Source organism: Eriocheir sinensis, chromosome 61 (assembly GCF_024679095.1).
Source record: "Eriocheir sinensis breed Jianghai 21 chromosome 61, ASM2467909v1, whole genome shotgun sequence".
Classification (NCBI taxonomy): Eukaryota; Metazoa; Arthropoda; class Malacostraca; order Decapoda; family Varunidae; genus Eriocheir; species Eriocheir sinensis.
In genome coordinates, this window is record NC_066569.1 from 1,309,206 (window position 1) to 1,332,427 (window position 23,222).

Genomic DNA, 23,222 nt, shown 5'->3' on the forward strand with positions numbered 1-23,222 from the left:
GGAGGCAGAGAGAGAGGGAAGGAGAGAGAGGAGGCGGGGCAATGGACGTTAGGTTGCTCCTGAGTGACGTCACGGTTAGACTGTGACGTCATGCTTTCCTATTGGCCAGCAGCTCACTCAGGGACGACTGCTATTGGTCGAGATTTTCTCATAGCAACATTATCCTAAAAAAAAAAAATTCACGCGCCGCCACACTGCAGTGTTGCCAGATTGGGCTACTTATCGCAAATTGGGCTACTTTTGGGTCTTCTGTGCTACTAAATTTTGACGTTTGCGACTTGCTGCTTTTTGGACTACTTTGGAATGGAGTTCAGTTACTATAAAGAATTATTACCAATTAATTAAAAGACATATATTCATATTTTTATTGAAATAATTAGTAAATGTGTAACATCTAACTACTGAGTACATATTTTATTGTATTTAACATATGCAAATTTTTTGGGCCGTCTTTGTGTGAGCAGATTGATATCCTGTAATTTACTCTTATGTATACAATATTCTGCCGTCATAAAGGAGGTGAACAGGATTTGGGCTACTTTTTCTGTGAACATGCTACTTTTAGGGAACCCTTGTGCTACTTTTGATGAGTTTGATCTAGCAACACTGTGTGTTGCATTGTTTTGAATTTTTGGATTAGTGTGGCGCGTTACCGAGGCTGGTGTGGTTGCACTGTTGTTGGTGCTTGAGTTACGTATTGTGTAGGCCATTCTCAAGACTGTATCATGGGCCCTAAGCGTCCTCGTACTACGTCTACACCTGAAAGTGTCCTTAAGAAAGCACGGTATGTAATGACATTGAAGGAGAAACTTGAGGTGCTGGATGAACTAGACAGTGGCCTGGGAGTTGCTGAAGTCGGTCGTCGGCACAAGTGTAATGAATCAACTATTCGTGGGATACGTGCCATTGCTGACAAAATAAGGAGTAGTGTTCGGTCAGCTACGGATGTAAGTAACAAAGTGTCATGTGTGAGTCGCCGAGATCCCTTGATAGAGAGGATGGAGTCAGCCTTGGCACAGTGGATGGAGGTTCAGGCTTTGCAAAAACATTCAGATGTGTCGTATGGAACCGTAAGAGCAAAGGCTCTTAGCCTGTACGCGACGCTGCAGCGGGAAGAGCAGCACAAGCCTAGCACCAGTACCACCCCGCCACCTACTGAGTCATCATTTAGTGCCAGCAAAGGTTGGTTCGAGAGATTTAAGAAACGGCAGTGTCTGCATGGCGTATTTCGTCATGGTGAGAGTGGGTCAGCAGACACGGAGGGAGCAGCTACATTTAAAGAAGACTTCTTGAAATACATCTCAGAGGAGGGGTACGTGCCGGAGCAGGTGTTTAACGCCAATGAAACCGGCCTGTTTTACAAGAAGGTTGGCAGAAAGACTTACGTCAGTACAGAAATCAAGAAGCTTCCTGGGTTCAAGTTGGCAAAGGACCGAGTTACCCTGTTATTCTCCGGTAATGCTGCCGGTGATTTCAAGTGCAAACCGCTGCTAATCTATAGGTCACAGAATCCACGTGCTTTAAAAGGGAAAAATAAAGCACATCTGCCTGTATTCTGGCGGTCTAATAAGAAGTCTTGGATGACTGCAAGTATCTTTGAAGACTGGTTTAATAACTGCTTTGTTGGGGCGGTGGAAACGTATCTTGCCAAGAAAAACCTGCACTTTAAAGCCCTCCTGCTGCTTGACAACGCTCCAGGACACAGTGCCCGTAACCTAACCTTTGACCATCCGGCAGTGAAAGTGATGTTTTTGCCACCGAACACGACATCAATATTACAGCCAATGGACCGTGGAGTCATTCGAGCTTTCAAAGCCCATTACACCCATATTGTGTATGACCGCGCCATCAAAGCCATCGACTCATCTACAACGGTTACTATGCTCGACTTCTGGAAAAGCTACAACATCCGGGATGGGCTAGAGGTTATCAAAGAAGCCTGGGACTGTGTGGACACGCAGACAATGAACGCCTGTTGGCACCAGCTGTGGTCGGATGTAGTGAATGACTTCCGGGGGTTCGGCATCGAGAAGGAGGTGAGGGCTATCGTGACGTTGGCCCAGAGGATCGGAGGCGAGGGTTTCACAGACATGACCGAGGAGGATGTTCACGAGCTCCTTGATTCACACAGCGAGGAGCCTAACGACGAAGAACTCCTCGACCTGGCTGACATGATGCAGCCCAGTGCACAAGGTGACGACGCCGACGACGAGGACGATGAGGAGGAGGAGCAAAAGCAACGCTCCTTGACATTAAAAGGTCTACGAGACTTTTTTCACCACACTGAATTGTTGGGTCAGCAGGCCATGGAGATGGACCCAGTGATGGATCGGGCAGCAAAATTTAAGCGTGGATTAGAAGCACTCCTTCTGCCATACAGGGAGGCATATCGTCACCTACAGGGTACTGCCAAGCAGTCCACAATCACCACATTCTTTCGGCCTAAGTCTGCTTCTGTGTCTGTCATCGCTGAGCCTCGTGCAGAGCCCCCTGTGATCCGACCCCAAGGTGAGTGTTGATTACATATTGTTGTCTAACAAGGTCTTGTCTCATTTCAGTCATTAAAAAGAACGAAAAAACATGTTTTATATGACGTGTCAGAGGTGACTTCCCCAAATGCATATTTTCCCATAGGGTTATAGTTCCGCCGTTCGCGGTTTTGCGCATCGCGCCGAAGTCCGGGAACGAAATACCCGCGAACGGCGGGGGATGACTGTATATATATATATATATATATATATATATATATATATATATATATATATATATATATATACATATATAGTAGAGCCCCACTTAGCGCGAGATCAATTAGCACGAACCGCAATTGGCACGAGCCACCATCTACCAAGAAAAAAAATAATTAGCGCGAAAGCCTCAGTTAGCGCGAGTCGCCACGATGCGCGGCACAAGCCCCCATGATGCGCAGCACAAGCCGCCGTGATGTGCGGCACAAGTCGCCATGATGCGCGGCACAAGCCACGAGAGCCCTAACTTTAGTAGACGACGCCATGTTGATACAGGGCAAGTGCTTTGTTTACGTTGTTGATGTGGAAACGGGCAACTGACCTTGGCCGTGTGTGACGCACACCCGGAAAATTTGAATTTGCTGGTTGTCCAAGTGTGATACTGCCTTAAGGCAGCGAGGCCGCTGACCGGGTGAGCGCCGGCGGTGACGTCATCGGACTCCCAGCGAATCACAAGCGTGTTTTCAGAGCTCAGTCAATCGTGTGTTTTTTTTTTTTTTTTTTTTTTTAATGTAAGTGATTATTTTGAGTAATTATCAAACCCAAAAGTCAGACCCACGTGTGCACCAAATAATTTTTTTCATATTGGTTACTTTATTCAATTAGCGCGAATTCAGTTAGCGTGACCGCGTTCATCCGCCTAATTCTCGCGCTAAATGGGGCTCTACTGTATATATATATATATATATATAGATATATTTATAGATATATATATCTATATCTATATATATATATATATATATGTAATGACTGGTATATGGGGGGGGATGGAGGGTAGAGAGAGCACGATAGTGTTGCCAGGCTATCTGGCGAGCTGTTGCGGCAAAGCCCTCTCAACACCCGTCAAGGATGCGAAGTCTATGCCTTTAACAATACAGAGTAAAAGTACACTCAGCATAGATGCTTGGCCTAAAAAAAAAATTTCAGAATAAAAAAAAACTTGAAAGCTGTCTGAAGTCACCCCAGATGATGGGGCTCATAAAAATACAGGAGATATCAGAAAACCCTTTTACACTTTCTAAAATATTTTTACTCGAGAATATTTTTTGATTTGACCCACCCATCCATTGTAAAGTTGCATCAAAGAAGTAGACGGCACGGACTCGTGGCCTGAAACGCTGGTCACCGTCAACTCCCCCAGACATCCTGTTTGTACTAGATTTCCCAATTTGGTATAAGATTTTTCTTAAATTATTTTCATTATTTCAAAATTATCTTTGATCGTAAATACTATTCTATAACATTTATAGAAATTATTTGTCATATTGTCCTTACAACTATTCTAAATGTATAATGAACTACTAGGTTGTTTTGCAGGCATATGAGAAAATTCCCTGCCTATTAATCATTTATTATTAGATATACGAACAAAAAAATAGCAATAGACGTGTCAAGTGTCCCACATCCACTGGGAAAGTGGCCAGGCATTACTGGGCAGGTGGTGGGCCGGCCGGGGGAATGGAGCAGAGCATTTCCTTGTGTCTGGTAGACAAAAGGTGACCTGGCAGGTTGCACACCTACCTGGACAGCTGGACATCTCTCTTCTTGCTGCAGTGCCTGCAGGTCTGCTGGATGGGGACGTAGTGAGGCATGTGGTGGACGGTGCGTCCTGCCGCTCAGCGGGAGTTGGGATAGGTGCCCTCAGTCTCTGCTTCAGCAGGGAAATATGTGGGGCATGGGAGCTGCTGCTGGGCCTGGAGACCTCTGCCTTGGTGCCCATGATGAAATAAATGAGTCACTTTAATCAAATATCTGAATCCCTATAATCAAATGTCATGAGTCCCTTTAAATGTCTGAGTTTGTCTAAATGTGCCTGTAATTTAATGACTGAGTCACTTTTATTAAATGTCTTAAGTGCCTTTAATTATGTAATTTATTCAATTCAGTTTCAGTTCTTTTAATTTAATTTTATTTTATTTTAGTTTTTGTTTCTTCTTATTTACTGATCTATTATTATCCATTTTATCTGTTATTTATTTATTTGTCTTTGTATCATATTATATTCCTGTATATCTATTTTATATTATTATTCAGTTTATTCATTTTAAGTCCCCTCAAAAAAAAAAAGGCGCATACGTTTCCATTTTGTAATGTTAACATTATAAAGGTCACACAGCAGTTTGGGCATGTCTCCTTTTTTTTCTAATTTGTAACATCAATAAGGTCACCTTAAATAAATAGGGCATAGGATTCGTCTTTTTTTAATTTTTGAGATAAAAAATCACTTTCTGCACATGGAACAATCAAATACATTATCACAGTCACATATCATCATCATATATATCATATAACCATAATCATGAAGAAGCCATGATCATAATTAAGCTAATTAACCCGTGAAGGCCGATAGGCCCCATATGGGGCTGCGTCGCCGTAGGTCGATAAACCCCTTATGGGACAGCTACTTTATGCACGTATCAAAACTGCGCTAACATTGGTAACACTGCTAATTTGGCTTGAGGAGTAGGCTTATGTCTACACTGTCGCCCCGGACCATCACCACCTCCCCCACGCACCCTACCTCAGTGTCCCATAGACTTTCGTGACGACAACATATGCTCGAGTGTCTCGAGCATTATTGACGCTTTTTTACCCATCACTACTTTTTAGTGAGAACTATGGCTCTTTGTGTAAAGAGGAAGCTATGATATGGTGAGGGAACTGAAAAGAAGGGAGACAGTGACTCTCGCGTGCCTCGCAGGGCGGCACGTGGTGGGAACGTCCGTGCCGACCCCGGTAAGGTGACCACCACCTCTGCCACACCAACAACGAGTGCTACGGCAGCTGTAGCAATGGCTGCTGCTTCTGCACATGCCCCTAAACGTCCAAGGGGGACCAAAAAGGCTGCAACGATGTTGGGAGATGATGCACGTGGGCCAACCATGCAGGGGTCTAATGCAGGTGGCCAGTCCTCCTACGCCGTGGCGAGGCTCCACCACCACCACCGCTGTCTCTACTCCTGCCCGTTCTACCTCTTCTTCTTCCCTTCCTACTATGCCCTCTGACCCCTCTACTGATACTACTTCTGCTTCTTCTCCTCGTACCTTCTACGGTGGTAAAGGAGGGGCGAAATTGCCTGGCAAAGGCAAGGCTGTGCCTGTTCGACCTACCCAACCCCCCAAGCCTTCCCCATGGTCGTTTATCGCCCACCCTGACCCAGCCACCACGCCAACCTCCTCACCAACCAAGATCACCACCATGCTTTTCAGTTACGACGATGATGATAATGAAGATGACGTATTTGATGAAGTGGAGATGCAGAAGAGTGGGTGGGCCAGAGACCGGGAGAGTGGTGATGAGGGTGACCATGAGGATGATCACGACCCCTACCTGCCCCCCTCTGGTGATGAGGGCACTGATGACGATGATGACGACAGCACCCAGGTACCACAGCAACAACAGCCCACTGTAATCAGGGACTTCAAGTGGTCTCCAGGGGACAATTTTGTCCCTGATGTCCACCCCTTCAGTGCCAGGCAGTCGGGGCTCACTGCAGCCTGGCCCTGTGGCCCTGATGCAACAGAGGCAGACTTTTTTAGGGCCTTCTTTGATGATGGCATTCTTGCTGTCATCTTAGATGAGACAAATAAATATTTCCAGTGGGTCAAGGACAAGACCCAGGTCATCAGCCCGAGGAGCAGGTTTGCTTTTTGGGAGTATGTGGGGGTGGATGACATCCTGATTTTCCTGGCCCTGACCCTGCTGATGCCTCTCAGCAAAAAACACCTGTTGAGGGACTACTGGAAGCAAGACCCCCTGATTGCCATGCCCATCTTTAACAAGTTCATGGCACGTGACCGGTATAAGATGATCATGTCGTTTCTGCACTTCGCGGACAACACTCACCCCGACCGACAAGACCCACTTTGGAAAGTTAGGCCAGTCATGTCCCGCCTCACCGACAACTTCCGGAGATACTTCTACCCCTTCCAGAAGGTGGTCACCGACGAGAGCCTGATGCTCTTCAAGGGTCATGTGGCATTCAAGCAGTACGTACCGTCCAAGCACTATCGGTTTGGGGTTAAATTGTTCATGTTGTGTGATTGTGAGACTGGCTTCATCCTGGACACAATCGTCTACTTGGCCACCGACATCGATATACTGAAGGCAAGACCAGGCGACCCCATGGGCATGTCGGTGAACATCGTGAAGGTGATGATGGAGCCGTACCTGGGCAGTGGACACATACTGTACACTGATAACTGGTACACAAGCCCCTACCTGTCCCAGTACCTCCATGATCATCAGACAGGGTCTTGTGGCACCGTCAAGCCTAGCACAAATTCATGCCTAACTTCCCAGTCGCCGACAGCATCAATCTGCCACACCCCAGTGACAGTGACACGCCAGACACGTCTGACGATGAAAAGAAGGCAGCCCATGACAGGAGAAAGAAGAGGAGGAGCAAGAAACCAAAGAGCATCATCCGCAAGAAGACCGACAAAATGCTGGCGATAAAGTGGACTGCCCGCAGGTGGACGTCCACCTCCTGTCAACCATCCACAAGGGGGAAATAGTCGACACAGGTGCCCACCACTACAAGACCAAGAAGCCCATCCAGAAGCCAGATTGTGTGGTGGACTACAATGAGAACATGCGCCTCATCGACAAGTCGGACTGTATGTTGAGAGGCACTGAATGTTTGAGACAGTCCACCAAGTGGTACCAGAAGCTGTTCTTCCACTTTGTGGACTTGGCCATGCTCAATGCTTTCAATGTTTGGCTGTGTGCAAGGTACGATCACACCAAGCCGAAACTGTTCTTCCATGAGTTTGTGTACAGGGTGGTGTACCAACTCATGGAAAGGCACGGTTCGGTGACCTCCACCTTCACCCAGGGTCGACGACCTGCCCAAAGGCCCGACCGTAGCCTGCATGCGGATTATATCACTCGTCACCACCTGGCCAACACTCCCATAGTTGAAGGCACCAAGAGGCACAGGCAGCTGCGGTACATGTACTGCAGCAGGAAGGCGCCACCAGTACGAACCAGGGTGCACACTTGGTGCACAGAGTGTGATGTGGGGCTGTGCGTGGGGGAGTGCTTCGTCAAATGGCACTCAATGAAGAATTTATGAAGTGCACAACAGACAAGAAAATACTGTAAATATTAGTGTAAATAGATAATGTATAAGGCTGTGTAAATATTTATTATAAGTTCATAGAAAATTGAAAATTGAAAAAAATCACATTGTGACTGCCCCACTATCACAGAGGGTCCAAAAACAAACAAGCAGGCCCAAAATAGACCGGGAAAAGGCCCTGGGCACACAACGTACCAAGTCTGGCACCTCAGCAGTCCAGCCCAGCTCGGAGGGTTGCACGCGCCACCACAATCTCCAACTATCAGCGATTATTCTGAAGCAACCAGGGCGGGCTAAGCAAAAATATTTCACATGCTGATGTATTTATATATATACTAACAGCTGAAATTGCTTACAGGTCATTCTGCAAGAGTCGATTTTAAGACGATTAATGCGGCTGTGGGGGGGGTAGACGCGGAGGGTATTGTCGGCCTTTACGGGTTAACTCAAAATCTCAACTGGAAACTTCATATCTCTTCTCTTACTAAATCAGCTTCCTCGAGGCTGGGCGTTCTGTATCGTCTCTGCCAGTTCTTCTCCCCCGCACAGTTGCTATCCATTTACAGGAGCCTTGTCTGCCCTCATATGGAGTATGCATCTCATGTGTGGGGGGGCTCCACTCACACAACTCTTCTGGACAGAGTGGAGTCTAAGGCTCTTCGTCTCATCAGCTCTTCTCCTCTTACTGAAAGTCTTCTACCTCTTAAATTCCGTCCCCATGTTGCCTCTCTATCTTCTATCGATATTTTCATGCTGACTGCTCTCTGAACTTGCTAACTGCATGCCTCCCCCCCTCCCGCAGCCCCACTGCACTTGACTTTCTACTTATGCTCATCCCTATACTGTCCAAACCCCTTATGCAAGAGTTAACCAGCAAGTTCATTAATTCTTTCATCCCTTACACTGGTAAACTCTGGAACAGCCTTACTTTGTCTGTATTTCCTCCTGCCTTTGTCTTGAACTCTTTCAAGAGGAGTGTATCAAGACTCCTCTCCTCCCAAAATTGACCTCTCTTTTGTCCACTTATTACTTTTGTCTTTGTGGGAACAGCAATTAACGGGCTTTTTTTAACACTTGTTTTTTTTTTTTTTTTTTTTTTTTTTTTTTTTTTTTGAGCTGTTTCCTCAGCTGTAAAAAAAATTTATGGGGCAGAGGGGAATGAGAAGAGGAGCAACTTGATGGAAATTCCGGCTCTCATCCCACACTGGTGCATTCTCTTGCTCCCAGCATAGCTGCCAGGTGGGCTAAGGGGCTGTGATTGAGTGGAAGCTATGACAAAAGATGCTTCTATTGGCTGAGACAAACAGACACCTTGTCCGTCATCACCGGGTGGCGGGAAATGCTTGTGAAAACACGTGTTAAGGTATTCCCACCAAGCTTCTCGTGCAGCAAAGGGTTAAGTTCCATCAACATCATTCTGTACATGGAAATTTTTGTCATGTACAGTCAAACATCAATATCCTCAGGGTTAGGTAACCAACACACCCACATATGTTGAAGATCTGCGGACATATGATGATAGATACTTACATGCAGCAGTGTAGTTACGGGAAGTGTGAAGGCATGTGGGCTGGCAGCAGGGTGTGTGGTGAGCCACAAGTGCTTTGGCTGACCACAAAAGTGCTAAGGAACCTGCGGATACCCAAATCTTTAACTTTGTAATATCCACAGGCTGCCCCGTGGGTGTTCAAATCCATGGATGTTGCGGTTTGACCATATTTTTTTTGTATTGAGGCCTTTGATATAAAGTCATTAGTGCATCCATTTCCTTTCTCATCTGCAGGGAAAGACACAAAGCAGCCCTCCTCTAAAGTTGGGAAGGTGAAGATGAAAGAGGAGCCAGCAGGAGACCAGACTTCATCTAGCCATTTGCCCTCCAGCTCACAGAAGCCCTCAGGAGTGAACAGTGTGTGGTGAGCAGTCTTATATGCCAAGCTTTGCAAAAAATAGCCACTTTTTTCCTTTTATTATACGGGAAAGGAGGCAGCTCAGTGGTGCAAAGAAAAAAACACATAGTGCTGCTCAGATTATGTGTTTAGTATTTTATCTATCTATACCTCCAACACTTTGCTCCCTCACGGGAACTTCCCTCCAAGGGTTGGCCGTGGCAGAGGTGTCTCCATCTCTCCTTGTTCTGGCACTCTCAGCACACTCAGTCCTGCTACTTCTAACTCTCTCGCTCCAATACTCACTCACCCTATTGATCCACTTCACAGCTGGTCTTCCCCTGACACCCCCTCCCTCAAATCCTTCCCTCATACACTCTCTTCACAAATTCATTCTCCCCCATTCTCACCACGTGTCCAAACCATCTCAACGCACCACACTTCGCCCACTCCACCACTCCACACTCCACTCCTATCGCTGTCACACCCATACCAAACCACTCATACACTCTTTCATTACTTTCTCCATCCCATTCTGACACACCACATGCCACCTCTTATATAACTCACTTAGTAAAGTGTTTAATAGAGTAGTTCAAAACAGGGGTGCCAGAGTCATTTGGAGAGGAGTTGCAATACTCCCTTCCTAGCACATGCAGTACTTCTAAGTCTGCACACATTAGGGTAGGGTCGGTCTGCTCCCATTCTATCTGCTGTGACCCTCCAAGGTGGCGAGGTGCCACGGGGTAATGAGTGACTTCCGCCTCTGCTGTCTTGCAGACTACATAACCACTTTTCAAGTTTGTAGCTTTCCCAGTCTGAGTGTGTTCACGCCATGTTGTTGGTCATTATCTTCCTTAGTCTGACTTGGGTGCCTCATTTATTAGATAGAAATTACCACTTTCATATTAACCTGTCCTCATTTATCCACAGCAATCCCTCTGAAGATGCTCTCTCCCAGTGTGACGAGATTGGTATTCAGGAGGAGGAGGAAGAGGAAGATGTTTGCATCAAGGATGAGCCCATTGAAGACATCAGCCCACTCAGTAGCTGTGCCACCCTTGTCCCTGCAGTGAACTCCAAGCCAAGTAGCACAAGGTGAGTAATGAAGTTGCCTTCGTAGTTCAGTCAGCCTGGCCTGGCTTTTTCAGTTTCGACCGTACATGGTTCAAAATGTTAACCCAGTAGCAGCGAGGATCATGTTTCTTAATGGTCCTTGTGAGTGAGAAAAATGAGAAAAAATCATCACTCACACAAACCATTTCATAATATATATCAAAGCATTTGTGATCAGTTTATGCATCATCTATTTTGGGGGGTTAAAATCATGGCACAAATCTGGCCCATTGCTGCTACATGGTAAAGCCACAAATTTGGCCCGTCGCTACTACCGGGTTAAACTGCCCAAGGAATTTTTGAAAAAACATTTTGAAATTGTGCCAAAGCTACATTTACACATAGACAAATTGGTACATAGACTTGACACAGCCATCACTCATGTGGGAATCACACTATTCCACATTGTCCTAAGTGATCTCCTCTGAAGACTGCTGCAGCCATCATGTCTGATTTTGTCCGTGCTGCAAATTTTGTTTGGTCCTAAAATTTGAGCCGTGGAAAAATTTCTGAGTCTCCAGTGAACTGTGTGCGCATCGTGCTCCAGTCGTGTCCTGTTGAGTTGTGGTTAGGGTTTGTTTCCCGGGATCCCGGGATCCCGGACAATTTTCAAGGTTTAATAATCCCGGGATATTTTTGCAAATCCCGGGAAATCCCGAGATGAAAAATTTAGTTTATATGAAGGAGGAATGCAAATATTTCATCAATTCATTTTGTTAAATTATGTCAATTATTATTTTCATGTATGGAAAATTTCAGTATACATTTTCTTTTCCTTATATATCTGACAATTTTTTTTTTGTCATTTACATTTAATCATTACTGTTTTTCAGAGATTGAAAACATATTGTGTGTTGAATTTGTGTTACTTAAGATTTTTCATGAAATCCCATAGATGCTATATGAATGCAGAATATAATTTTCCTTTTGATTAATTCATTTAATTTAATTTTATGTCATTAATTATTGTTTTTATTTTATGGAAAATTGTTCGTGTTATTTATGATCTTATTATCAAAATTCCATACATGCTCGATTGCTTATTAATCATTTTAGTTTACACAGGAATGCAGAACATGTATGTTTTATTTTTTATTCATTCATTTGATTAAACTTACTGTCATTTATTGCTTTCATTTTATGGAAATTTGCTTGTGTTAAATAAGATCTTATTCTATGAGATACTTCTTAATCATTTAGTTCATATTATAAATAAAGAATGCATACGTTTAATTTTTCTTCATTTATTTTTATTAAATTTTCTGTCATTAAGTACTCTTTTCATTTCACTGGGTATACATGGAAACAAATGTTTTTTTTTTCTTTCTTTATCAGCGATAATGAACTATAATTCACATTGTCATTCACATTGGAATTCGGAAGCAGAAAAAAAAGTAGTAAACGCAGCATATACTAGCTCTTATTCTTATTCCTTTTATTTTGTTGAGAAACAAAGTGTATGCTGAAAATTTGGAATTAAATATTAAGTGGAATTAATAAGACAGTCAATCTACAGTAATATTTTTGCATATCTATTAATGTTAAGCACATCAAAAATCTGAACGTGAAACTAGGTATAATGTGCAATTTTAGACAATTGAAAATCCCGGGAAATCCCGGGATCCCGGGATTAGGGCTAATTTTATCCCGGAATCCCGGGACAAAGAAAAAGGTCCAAAACGACAATCCCTAGTTGTGGTGTCTGAACCTGTTGTGTGTTCCCTGTGTGTCTGTTGTGGCCCTGAAGGAAGCAGGAGTGCTGTGCAAGCCCAACGTGGCAGGACGGTCACAGCGGTGAATTGTTGAGAAGCCAGGGCAGACCTGTGCTGGAATCATGCGTCTGTCACACACACGACCCACGTGGTGCACAAGCTTGATGCCCAACGTGACAGATGAGTGTGGTTGTGTGGCTTGGAAGTGGGTGTGGAGAGTGGTGTGGGCACAACCCAGATGTGATTCACGCTATTCAGTTTGTATGTACAAGTGTCTCTCCCTTTACGATTGGGTTTTGTTCTCAGAAAAGTGATCGTAAAGCTAAAATGACAACAAACAAGAAACAAACTTAAACAAACAAGCTAAGGCTTAATAGAATTAATAGGGATGCATTCTTGGACTCATATCAAGTGCCTTAAAATCTCGTATACCCACTATTAACCAGGGGTGTGGAGTCGGAGTTGGTGGAGTCGGCTACTTTTGGCCAGAGTCAGTGGAGTCGGCTACTATTGGCTGGAGTCAGTGGAGTTGGCTACTTTTGGCCAGAGTCAGTGGAGTTGGCTACTTTTGGCTGGAGTCGGCGGAGTCGGCTACTTTTGGCTGGAGTTAGTGGAGTCGGCTACTTTTGCCTGGAGTCAGTGGAGTCGGCTACTTTTGGCCAGAGTCAGTGGAGTCGGCTACTTTTGCCTGGAGTCGGTGGAGTCGGCTACTTTTGCCTGGAGTCAGTGGAGTCGGCTACTTTTGCCTGGAGTCAGTGGAGTCGGCTACTTTTGCCTGGAGTCAGTGGAGTCGGCTACTTTTGCCTGGAGTCGGTGGAGTCGGCTACTTTTGCCTGGAGTCAGTGGAGTCGGCTACTTTTGCCTGGAGTCAGTGGAGTCGGCTACTTTTGCCTGGAGTCGGTGGAGTCGGCTACTTTTGCCTGGAGTCAGTGGAGTCGGCTACTTTTGCCTGGAGTCAGTGGAGTTGGCTACTTTTGGCCAGAGTCAGTGGAGTCGGCTACTTTTGCCTGGAGTCGGTGGAGTCGGCTACTTTTGGCTGGAGTCGGTGGAGTCGGCTACTTTTGCCTGGAGTCAGTGGAGTCGGCTACTTTTGGCCAGAGTCAGTGGAGTCGGCTACTTTTGCCTGGAGTCGGTGGAGTTGGCTACTTTTGGCCAGAGTCAGTGGAGTCGGCTACTTTTGGCCGGAGTCGGTGGAGTTGGCTACTTTTGGCCAGAGTCAGTGGAGTCGGCTACTTTTGGCTGGAGTCGGTGGAGTCGGCTACTTTTGGCTGGAGTCGGTGGAGTCGGCTACTTTTGGCTGGAGTCGGTGGAGTTGGCTACTTTTGGCTGGAGTCGGAGGAGTCGGCTACTTTTGCCTGGAGTCGGTGGAGTTGGCTACTTTTGGCCAGAGTCAGTGGAGTTGGCTACTTTTGGCTGGAGTCGGTGGAGTCGGCTACTTTTGGCTGGAGTCGGTGGAGTCGGCTACTTTTGCCTGGAGTCGGTGGAGTCGGCTACTTTTGGCTGGAGTCGGTGGAGTCGGCTACTTTTGGCCAGAGTCGGTGGAGTTGGCTACTTTTGGCCGGAGTCGGTGGAGTTGGCTACTTTTGGCCAGAGTCGGTGGAGTTGGCTACTTTGGTCGGAGTGGAGTTGGCGACTTTTGGCCAGAGTCGGTGGAGTTGGCTACTTTTGGCCGGAGTCGGTGGAGTCGGCTACTTTTGGCCAGAGTCAGTGGAGTTGGCTACTTTTGGCCAGAGTCGGTGGAGTTGGCTACTTTTGGCTGGAGTCGGTGGAGTCGGCTACTTTTGGCTGGAGTCGGTGGAGTCGGCTACTTTTGCCTGGAGTCGGTGGAGTCGGCTACTTTTGGCCAGAGTCGGTGGAGTTGGCTACTTTTGGCCAGAGTCAGTGGAGTTGGCTACTTTTGGCCAGAGTCGGTGGAGTTGGCTACTTTTGGCCGGAGTCGGTGGAGTTGGCTACTTTTGGCCAGAGTCGGTGGAGTTGGCTACTTTTGGCCAGAGTCAGTGGAGTCGGCTACTTTTGGCCAGAGTCAGTGGAGTTGGCTACTTTTGGCCAGAGTCGGTGGAGTTGGCTACTTTTGGCCAGAGTCGGTGGAGTTGGCTACTTTTGGCCAGAGTCAGTGGAGTCGGCTACTTTTGGCCAGAGTCAGTGGAGTTGGCTACTTTTGGCCAGAGTCAGTGGAGTTGGCTACTTTTGGCCAGAGTCAGTGGAGTTGGCTACTTTTGGCCAGAGTCAGTGGAGTTGGCTACTTTTGGCCAGAGTCAGTGGAGTTGGCTACTTATGGCCAGAGTCAGTGGAGTTGGCTACTTTTGGCCAGAGTCAGTGGAGTTGGCTACTTTTGGCCGGAGTCAGTGGAGTTGGCTACTTTTGGCCAGAGTCAGTGGAGTTGGCTACTTTTGGCCAGAGTCAGTGGAGTTGGCTACTTTTGGCCAGAGTCAGTGGAGTTGGCTACTTTTGGCCAGAGTCAGTGGAGTTGGCTACTTTTGGCCGGAGTCAGTGGAGTTGGCTACTTTTGGCCGGAGTCAGTGGAGTTGGCTACTTTTGGCCGGAGTCAGTGGAGGCGGCTACTTTGGCGAGTCAGTGGAGTTGGCTACTTTGGCGAGTCAGTGGAGTCAGCTACTTTTGGCGGAGTCAGTGGAGTCGGCTACTTTTGGCCGGAGTCAGTGGAGTCGCTAGCTTTTGGCGGAGTCAGTGGAGTTGGCTACTTTTGGCCAGAGTCAGTGGAGTCGGCTACTTTTGGCCGGAGTCAGTGGAGTCGGCTACTTTTGGCCGGAGTCAGTGGAGTCGGCTACTTTTGGCCGGAGTCAGTGGAGTCGGCTACTTTTGGCCGGAGTCAGTGGAGTCGGCTACTTTTGGCCGGAGTCAGTGGAGTCGGCTACTTTTGGCCGGAGTCAGTGGAGTCGGCTACTTTTGGCTGGAGTCGGTGGAGTCGGCTACTTTTGGCTGGAGTCGGTGGAGTCGGCTACTTTTGGCTGGAGTCGGTGGAGTTGGCTACTTTTGGCCAGAGTCAGAGTCTGAAAATTTTAACTCCGACTCCACACCCCTGCTATTAACGTTTCAGGCTAAATTGTTGAGGCCATACAAACTGTCAGCCCCTCCTGGAGGGAGGGGAGGGAGGGAGCTCTCCTTCCCTCACACCAGTAGGTGGGGAAGAAGTTGTACATCGCTGCCAGAAACACCATTAATGCCTCCTGCACTTTTATCATGCTATGGGAGGCAAATATAAACTTAAATGCCAAATCTCGATGCACAGACCCTGGCGCAATAGTCATACGCACAAACTGTAACCTTGCCGACAACACGCAAACACACACAGAATAAGCTTGTCTGATATTTAAATTTCTATGTATAAATCTCTCTCTCTCTCTCTCTCTCTCTCTCTCTCTCTCTCTCTGTATCTAATTGTTCTATCAATCTATCAAGAGAGAGAGAGAGAGAGAGAGAGAGAGAGAGAAGGAAACTAAGGCATGTGGTGGTGGCTCATTACCTTATATATTTTCTATAATTGATAATAGCATGTAATGATCAAAAATTTTTCACTTTCTTAACAATATTGTGCACTCTGTGATGGTAATACTTTGCCTTCTCCAATTTTGCAGAGTCGAGGAAGACCACAGCAGGCACACTGGGCTGACATTTGCCACTGGTGGTGGGCCGGCGCCTCCCTCAGTGCTGCTAGTGTTGCAGCCGTCCATGGCCATGAAGCGCGAGCCGCCATCAGGCCGGGTGGTCAGCACGAATCCTGGCTTGGGTTTGCTGGACGTAACTGAAGTGGGTACGTTACACTTATAAAGGTAGTACAAACATGCCCTTGAATGTTATGCAAACTCAACCACCAAAGTATGTGTTATTTCTCTTTTACTTTTTGTAGGACTTTTGCTGCTTTGGTATGAAATGAAATGGGAAGTGTGGCTTGTGACGCGATACATTGAAGTGCAGGAGCAGCGAGCAGTACGCCGCATGTATTGAGTGGTTCTGGGATTGGAAATGCTCTACAGGTGGCCATCCAGAGCAGCAAGAGATTCCAGTTCATGATTTAGCCTTGCCATAATCCATTTCATAATTCAGCCATCTTGCCATAATGATAATAAAGGGCTTACAATTATACACAAATGAACTAATATACATGATTAAGAGTTTTCAATTTCTCGGTTAATTCAGTAATAACTATACTGATATTGTGTGCTTGCTTATGTTTTTATCCTCTGATTGCTATGTAACGTGTCTCAACACAACCAATTCCAAGAGTATAGCACTGGCCACCTGCACCATATCTTTGCATGAAAGCACTGGCTTGTGAATACTGAACTGCACTTTGCAAGTTCTCCCATGAAATATGTAGCTCAGAGATGTGGTTCTGTTGCTCTTACATTGAAAATAGATAATCGTATCAAATGTTTTGGATAAATTTCTCCTTATGACCTGCCTGTCTGAACCAAACTGTCGTAGCCTGAGGACTGCCTGTACGAGGTGTTGGGCAGAGAATGGGCAAGGCACAATGACCTTTTTTAGTGAATTAAGGTTAAGGTCCAGAAACAGTTGCCACACCCAGAACACACTTATTGACAATGTACAGTACTGTCTCCAAGTTTGCGATAAACAGGTCGACGCTGCAGGTCGCAAACATTGAAATCGCAAACTTTGAACCATTATTCTTATGGGGAGAATTGAAAACCGTCAACATCTTGCACTTGGCCACCCAGCCAGGTGGCCAAGCGCATGTGTGCAGACGGCCCCGGCCGCACGCTGGGCCCAAGCAGCTGACAGGCGGCTGATGATGGTGATGGTGGTGATGAGTGTCGGCGGCGTGGCCTTTGCATCGGCGCCGCCTGAACATGTGTATTTTTGTCGGGGCCCGTTTGTGTGTGTGTGTGGCTGTGTTTGTTGTGGGTTTGGGCATCTCAATTTGCCGATTCTTGTTTTCCACATGTTGCATGGGACCCCTTTCTTTTCATCCATCTCTTCTTTTTGAAAAAGAGATGGAAGAAAGGAAAGGGGTCCCACACAACATGTGGAAAGTGACAGTTGGCAAATTGAGGAGCCTGGGCCCACAATGGACACAGCCACACACACACGGGCCTCAGTGAAAATGCCATTTGGGTGGCGCCGATGCCACGGCCAATGCCGCCGACACTCATCATCACCATCGCCATCATTAGCCGCCCGTCAGCTGCTCGGGCCCAGCACGTGGTCGGGGCTGCTCGCACAGATGCGCCTGGCTGCCCGGATCCCACTCACCATGCTTCCCGCGTCCAATGGAAAGGCCCAGGGGGTGGGTAAGAGCGAGAATGGGAGTCAAGGACCACAACAAGGCGTGAAAAAAAAAATGGTTTTAGCAGCCTTTACCTTTTCCTTTCGGGTCATATCGCAATTTCAGTTTTCAATAAAAATTTATTTTTTGGGGGTCCCTCGGTGAATTGCAAACTTGAAACTCGCAATCCTGGAGACAGTACTGTATTATGCATCAAAATATTCAGCTTACATTTTTTCCATATGCAACATTATTTTTCAAATTTTATAATTCTTATTTTCTTATGCATTTAAATATCCACCCTCAGAGGGAACAAAAATTTCTCCACCTCAATAGGTAATATCTGTAAAGCAAGTCTACTGTTTGAATACAGTACCCTCTCGAGTTTTGCGCTATCCAAGTTTCGTGATCCTCGAGTTTAGCGCTTAGTACTAAAGTCTTACCATCACGACTTTTGCGCATTACCACCATGAGTTTCGTGGGGCTTTGACATGTTTGGGTCACGTCTACCTACCATCGGCGTCATGTGTGCTGCCTTAAAAGGCGGTGTCCAACCGCGGTTGCCCGTATGCCCAACTGGCAGCGAGTTGTTGGTTGTCCTCATAATTGGAAAACAGTTGTGAGTACAAGCTTGGGTACGTGGGTACCGAACGGCTGCATGTAAACAAACAGACGATGGCAGTGGCTGAGGAGTGAGGAGCAGTGGAAGATGGCCCACTAAGAGACTCGTAAAATGGACTGGCAGAGCTGCTTTGCTTACTGCTTGATTAACAAGATAAGAGAACACCCTGTGATGGGGAACCACAGTCCAAAAACTTTTTTCTCATGTCTATGAAAATTGTAGATCTCCCAGTGTTGTTTTCCTTTTCTTCCTCTTCTTCTTCTTCTGACCTGTAATGCATGGCAGCGACGGTGAAAAATAATAGTGAAAAATAGCAAAAGGGCATAGAAAAGCAGACTCAAGGAAAGAAAAGGACAGAAAAACATCTAAGTTCAGGGTGAAGTGTACAAGTGTGCACTGTTAAGTAACTAAGGGCCGCTTTCACAGTCACTTTGTTTGTTTTGATCGTTACTAATGGTGGCGATCGCCGCTTAGTATTTCACGTGAAACTGGCTGATGGGGTAGTGGCGGCTGCAGACAAAGCGAGAGGTGTTGAGAGTGTATGGTAAGTGCGGGGCTAGGCTAACCCCACAGCCCCCACTACCCATCGTCCAGTTTCACTTGGAAATACTAAAGCAGCGATCGCTACCATTGGTAACAATCAAAACAAACAAAATGACTGTGAAAGCGGCCTTAATTGCATGTTGTGAAGTATAAAAGTGTGGAGAAGGAGGACCTAAGAAGCGATACAAAGCGTTACAGGTCAAAAGAAGAAGAAGGTCCACTACACTGGCCGGTGTTGCGAGAAATATCTCCCCGATGAAATTAGTCATTCTGCTGTCCACCACGCATATGCACTGTGGGAATACACAGCATTAAAAGTATTAATTTGCCTGGTTTTGTTCTAGTCTGTCCACTTGTGATCTTCGTGAGCGGTGAGGGAAATATGGAAACAGTAAACAAGTTACACCTCTCTGCGAGCGGTTTTCGTTCATTAGGCTTTGAAAAATCAATCATGATATTATGATTTCATGATTTTTAACAGAGTTAGCAGATTATTTCATAACACAGAAAACTACCAGAAAAATATAGGTTTGTCCAACTGTCCCATGGTCGGTGACCGCGAGCGACCGCCCTTACTTTAGCAGACAATACCACGTGGATCACAAGTGTGTATTCAGAACTGCCAGCCAATTGTAAGGCAGCCGCCTTCAACTGCAGCTTAAAAACGATCTGTTCTTACTTCCCATTTTCTGCCTATTAACAAGGTATGTATTTTGAGATAACAAGGGAGTAAAGTCGAAAAAATTGTGATAACAAGGGAGTAAAGTCGGAAAAAGTCATTATTTTCCACGGGTCGGAACCAATAAGCGCTTTTACATGGATTTCAATACCTCGAGTTTCGCGATCCTCGAGTTTAGCGCCATACCTTCGGAATGAAGCAAGCGCAAAACTCGAGAGGGTACTGTAGTAGCATGCCAAAGTTTGAGGCATGTATGTGCATTATTTTTTTTGTTAATTTTTATATTGTGGCTTATTAAAACTGAGAAAAAAGAGGAAATTATAAAAGATAATCACTATTTGCAGATACAAGTGGACCGAAAAAGAAGAAAAGAAAAGTGACTGATTTAAGGCTCAGGACGGAAGACATTGTTCAGCACGAGAATGGTAAATCTGCTTCCGCCATCTTGGGCTTGTCGCATCCCACCCTGCCTACCATTCTAGAGGATAAGCACCACGTGAGGGAAGCTGTGAAAGGTTTGGCACCCATTAAGTCTGTGATTACAACCAAGAAGCGGCAAGGGCTGATCCCTGAAGTGGATAAACTGGTCATGACGTGGATAGAAGGTCAAATGCAGAGACGCTTGCCACTAAGTCAGCAGATGATTCAGGCAAGGGCCAGGAGCATCTTTGAAACTCTGAAGGCGCAGTCAAGTGGAGAGTATGGCAGCAAGTTCCTGACTTTCCTCGCAAGTAACGGATGGTTCCAGAGATTCAAGAGAAGATTTCAACTCGACAACGTGAATGTGAGTGTTGAGGCGGCCGGTCCAGACGTCTGTGCAGCTGATACATTTAGAGACTGGTTAGATAACTTGATTACCAGTGTGGGATACCTGCCAGAGCAGATATTCAATGTGGATGAAACTGGACTTTACTGGAAAAAGATGGCGGAAGGGATGCACGCCCTTCGAGCCAAGACAGTGCCCGGACTCAAGGCTTACAAGGACAGACTGATGTTGCTTTTGGGTGGTAATGTGGCAGGGTTTAAGGTCAAACCCTACTGTATTTACAGCCCAGAAAACCCTCCTCCTTTCAAGAACACTAGCAAGCACACCCTGCCCGTCCACCTCCGGAGCAGCGTGAAGGGTTGGATGACAGAAGCATTATTTGAGGACTGGTTCCTAACATGCTTTGTTCCTCAAGTGAGTGAGTATTGCCTTGAAAATTCCATTCCTTTCAAGGTTTTGCTTCTACTGGTCAGCACACGAGGCCACCCAGCACACATCGATGACTTGCATCCTAACGTAAAAGTAATTTACTTGCCACCAAACACGAGTGCCATTCTTCAGCCCATGGACCAAGGTGCCATGGCAACATTTAAGGCATTGTATTTACGAGCAACATTCACCCAGGCCGTTGCTGCGACAGAAGGCCAAGATATAACTCTTCGTGACTTTTGGAAACAGTACAACATTCTGCAGTGCATCGAGAACTGTGATGCTGCGTGGGGGGAAGTGACAGCACAGTGTATGAATGAAATATGGAAGCAGTGTCTGAGTAGGTATGTGCATGGATTGAAAGGATTTGAAGTGGCTCAAGAGATGAATGAAATTATTGAAAAAATTTCTAAAACAGCCAAAACTTTAGAGCTTGAAGTTGGTCGAGAAGAAGTGGAGGGCTTTGTGAACCTTGTGCCAGGAGAGTTAACGAATGAAGAGCTGATTGAACTTGAGGAGCAGAGAGTGGCTGAGGAACAAGACCAAGAGGAGGAAGAAGAGGATGTACCTGAGAAGAAATTCACACTGCAAGGTTTGGCTCAGGCATTCACTGTCTTCAATCAGGGCCTCAAATTGCTTGAGAGTATGGACATGAATGTTGAGCGCTTTGCCAAGGTCAACAAACAAATCCAAGGAGCTCTCAGGTGTTATCGGGAGATTTATGATGAGAAAAAGAAACAGCAAAAGAAGTCTTGACATCCTTCAGTATTTCAAGAAAGCTCCCACAAAATCTGCTGCACCTGACCCAGAAGCATTGTTTTATTTGTTGTAGTTGTCCTTTTATATGTCATATAGATATACAATTATGTAAAGAAAGCCTTGATAATACACTTGTGCATTTATTATTCTTTATTGAGTGGTAGAATATGCTAGAAGACACCAGCCAGCTAACACGTGAGCCGAGGAAGGGTGGAGCGAGGCTACTCAGTGATCTCCACTGTTGACAAGTTATAATGTACTGGTGTGTGTGTGTGTGTGTGTGTAATGAGAATGTTAATTATCTATAGTCGGTTCACCCAAGTCTGAAGTGAGCATTATCGTGTGCTGGCAACCTGCTGTCCCACAGCGTGTCCGGTTTCATGGATACTGTATGCTCGCCTACACATGGGAAACAGTCGTCAGTGTCAATAATATGCAGCAACAATAACAAACACTGTCAATTATAGTCGATTACAAGTTAAAAAGTACTAGTAATGTTGCAAACAGCTGTTTTAGTAATATAAAGCTTGTTAATTTTCTCGGTGGTGGACAGCCTCAAGGCTGTTTAATAATTATATTCAGCAATCTTGTAAATTAACAAAACAGCTCTTTGTGACATAACTAATATTTTTTAACTCATAATTGACTATAAGTGACGGTATTTGTTATTGCTGCTTGCATATTTAATTATTAACACTGACGACTGTTTACTATGAGCAGGCTAGCGTACAGCATCCACGAAATCGGACATGCTGTGGGACAGCAGGTTGCCAGTGCACGATAATGCTCATTTCGGACTTCGGTGAACTGACTATAGTACATGTAAAAGTAATCAAACTGTTAAGGGGACTGCCCACCTCAAATATTTAAAAAAATTATGAAAATTATCGAGGATCACTTGAAGATCACTAACTTTTATACAAATACCTATGGCCTCCGGCAACACACGTGGCCAGTTTTTGCAAAAATATACATTTTTTAAAGGGACAGTTTAAGGGTTCCTCGCCCACCCCTGACAGGTGGGCACCAAGCCTTGTTTTTGTTTACAACAGTATTGATGCTAAATTAAATTTTTTATTGATTGTTATTATTGAGTTTTCTGATGCAGTCTAGTGATTACTCTTACATCTGGCAATGCATGTGGGTGAGTGAGAAGGTCATTCAGTGGTCTTCTTGCTTCCAACAAGTAGGGTTTGTCAATCTGTCTCGCCAGCCCCTCACTGGTACGTACTTTGTTTTGGTGAAGAAGACTACGACCATGCCAAAAGTACCCAAGAGACTGCAAGAATATGGAAGAGGGCACAGTTGGCTGCAGCAGCCCAGGAAAAATAAAGGGAAGGAGAGAAACTTGAAGAGAGTAGCTGGAAAGTAGTTGGAAAGAATACAAAGAGCAGCGACTAAATTACCGGAAACTCTGAGAGAACATACTTATGAAGAAAGACTGAAGAAATTGGGACTAACAACACTGGAGAGCAGAAGAGAGAGAGGGGACCTAATAGCATTGTACAGGATACAAGAGAGATTGGAAAAATTGGACAGGGAAGACCTAGTGGAACGTGACAGAAGTGTGACAAGAGGCAATGGTAAGAAATTGAAGAAGAGCGACTGTAGGAGAGACATCAAGAAATACAGTTT

At 45.7% G+C, this 23,222-nt stretch overlaps 1 protein-coding gene across 1 annotated transcript; it reads left to right on the plus strand.

The window, feature by feature from the left end:
* The first annotated feature begins 27 nt into the window (after positions 1–27).
* Positions 28–21,716, plus strand: LOC126986074 (uncharacterized). The gene is made up of 5 exons (XM_050841759.1): positions 28–2,508; positions 9,614–9,743; positions 10,650–10,814; positions 16,138–16,313; positions 19,978–21,716. Exons 1-5 carry the CDS (start codon positions 726–728, stop codon positions 21,582–21,584), a joined length of 3,861 nt encoding a protein of 1,286 aa, XP_050697716.1. The 5' UTR covers positions 28–725; the 3' UTR covers positions 21,585–21,716.
* Positions 21,717–23,222: the final 1,506 nt, after the last annotated feature.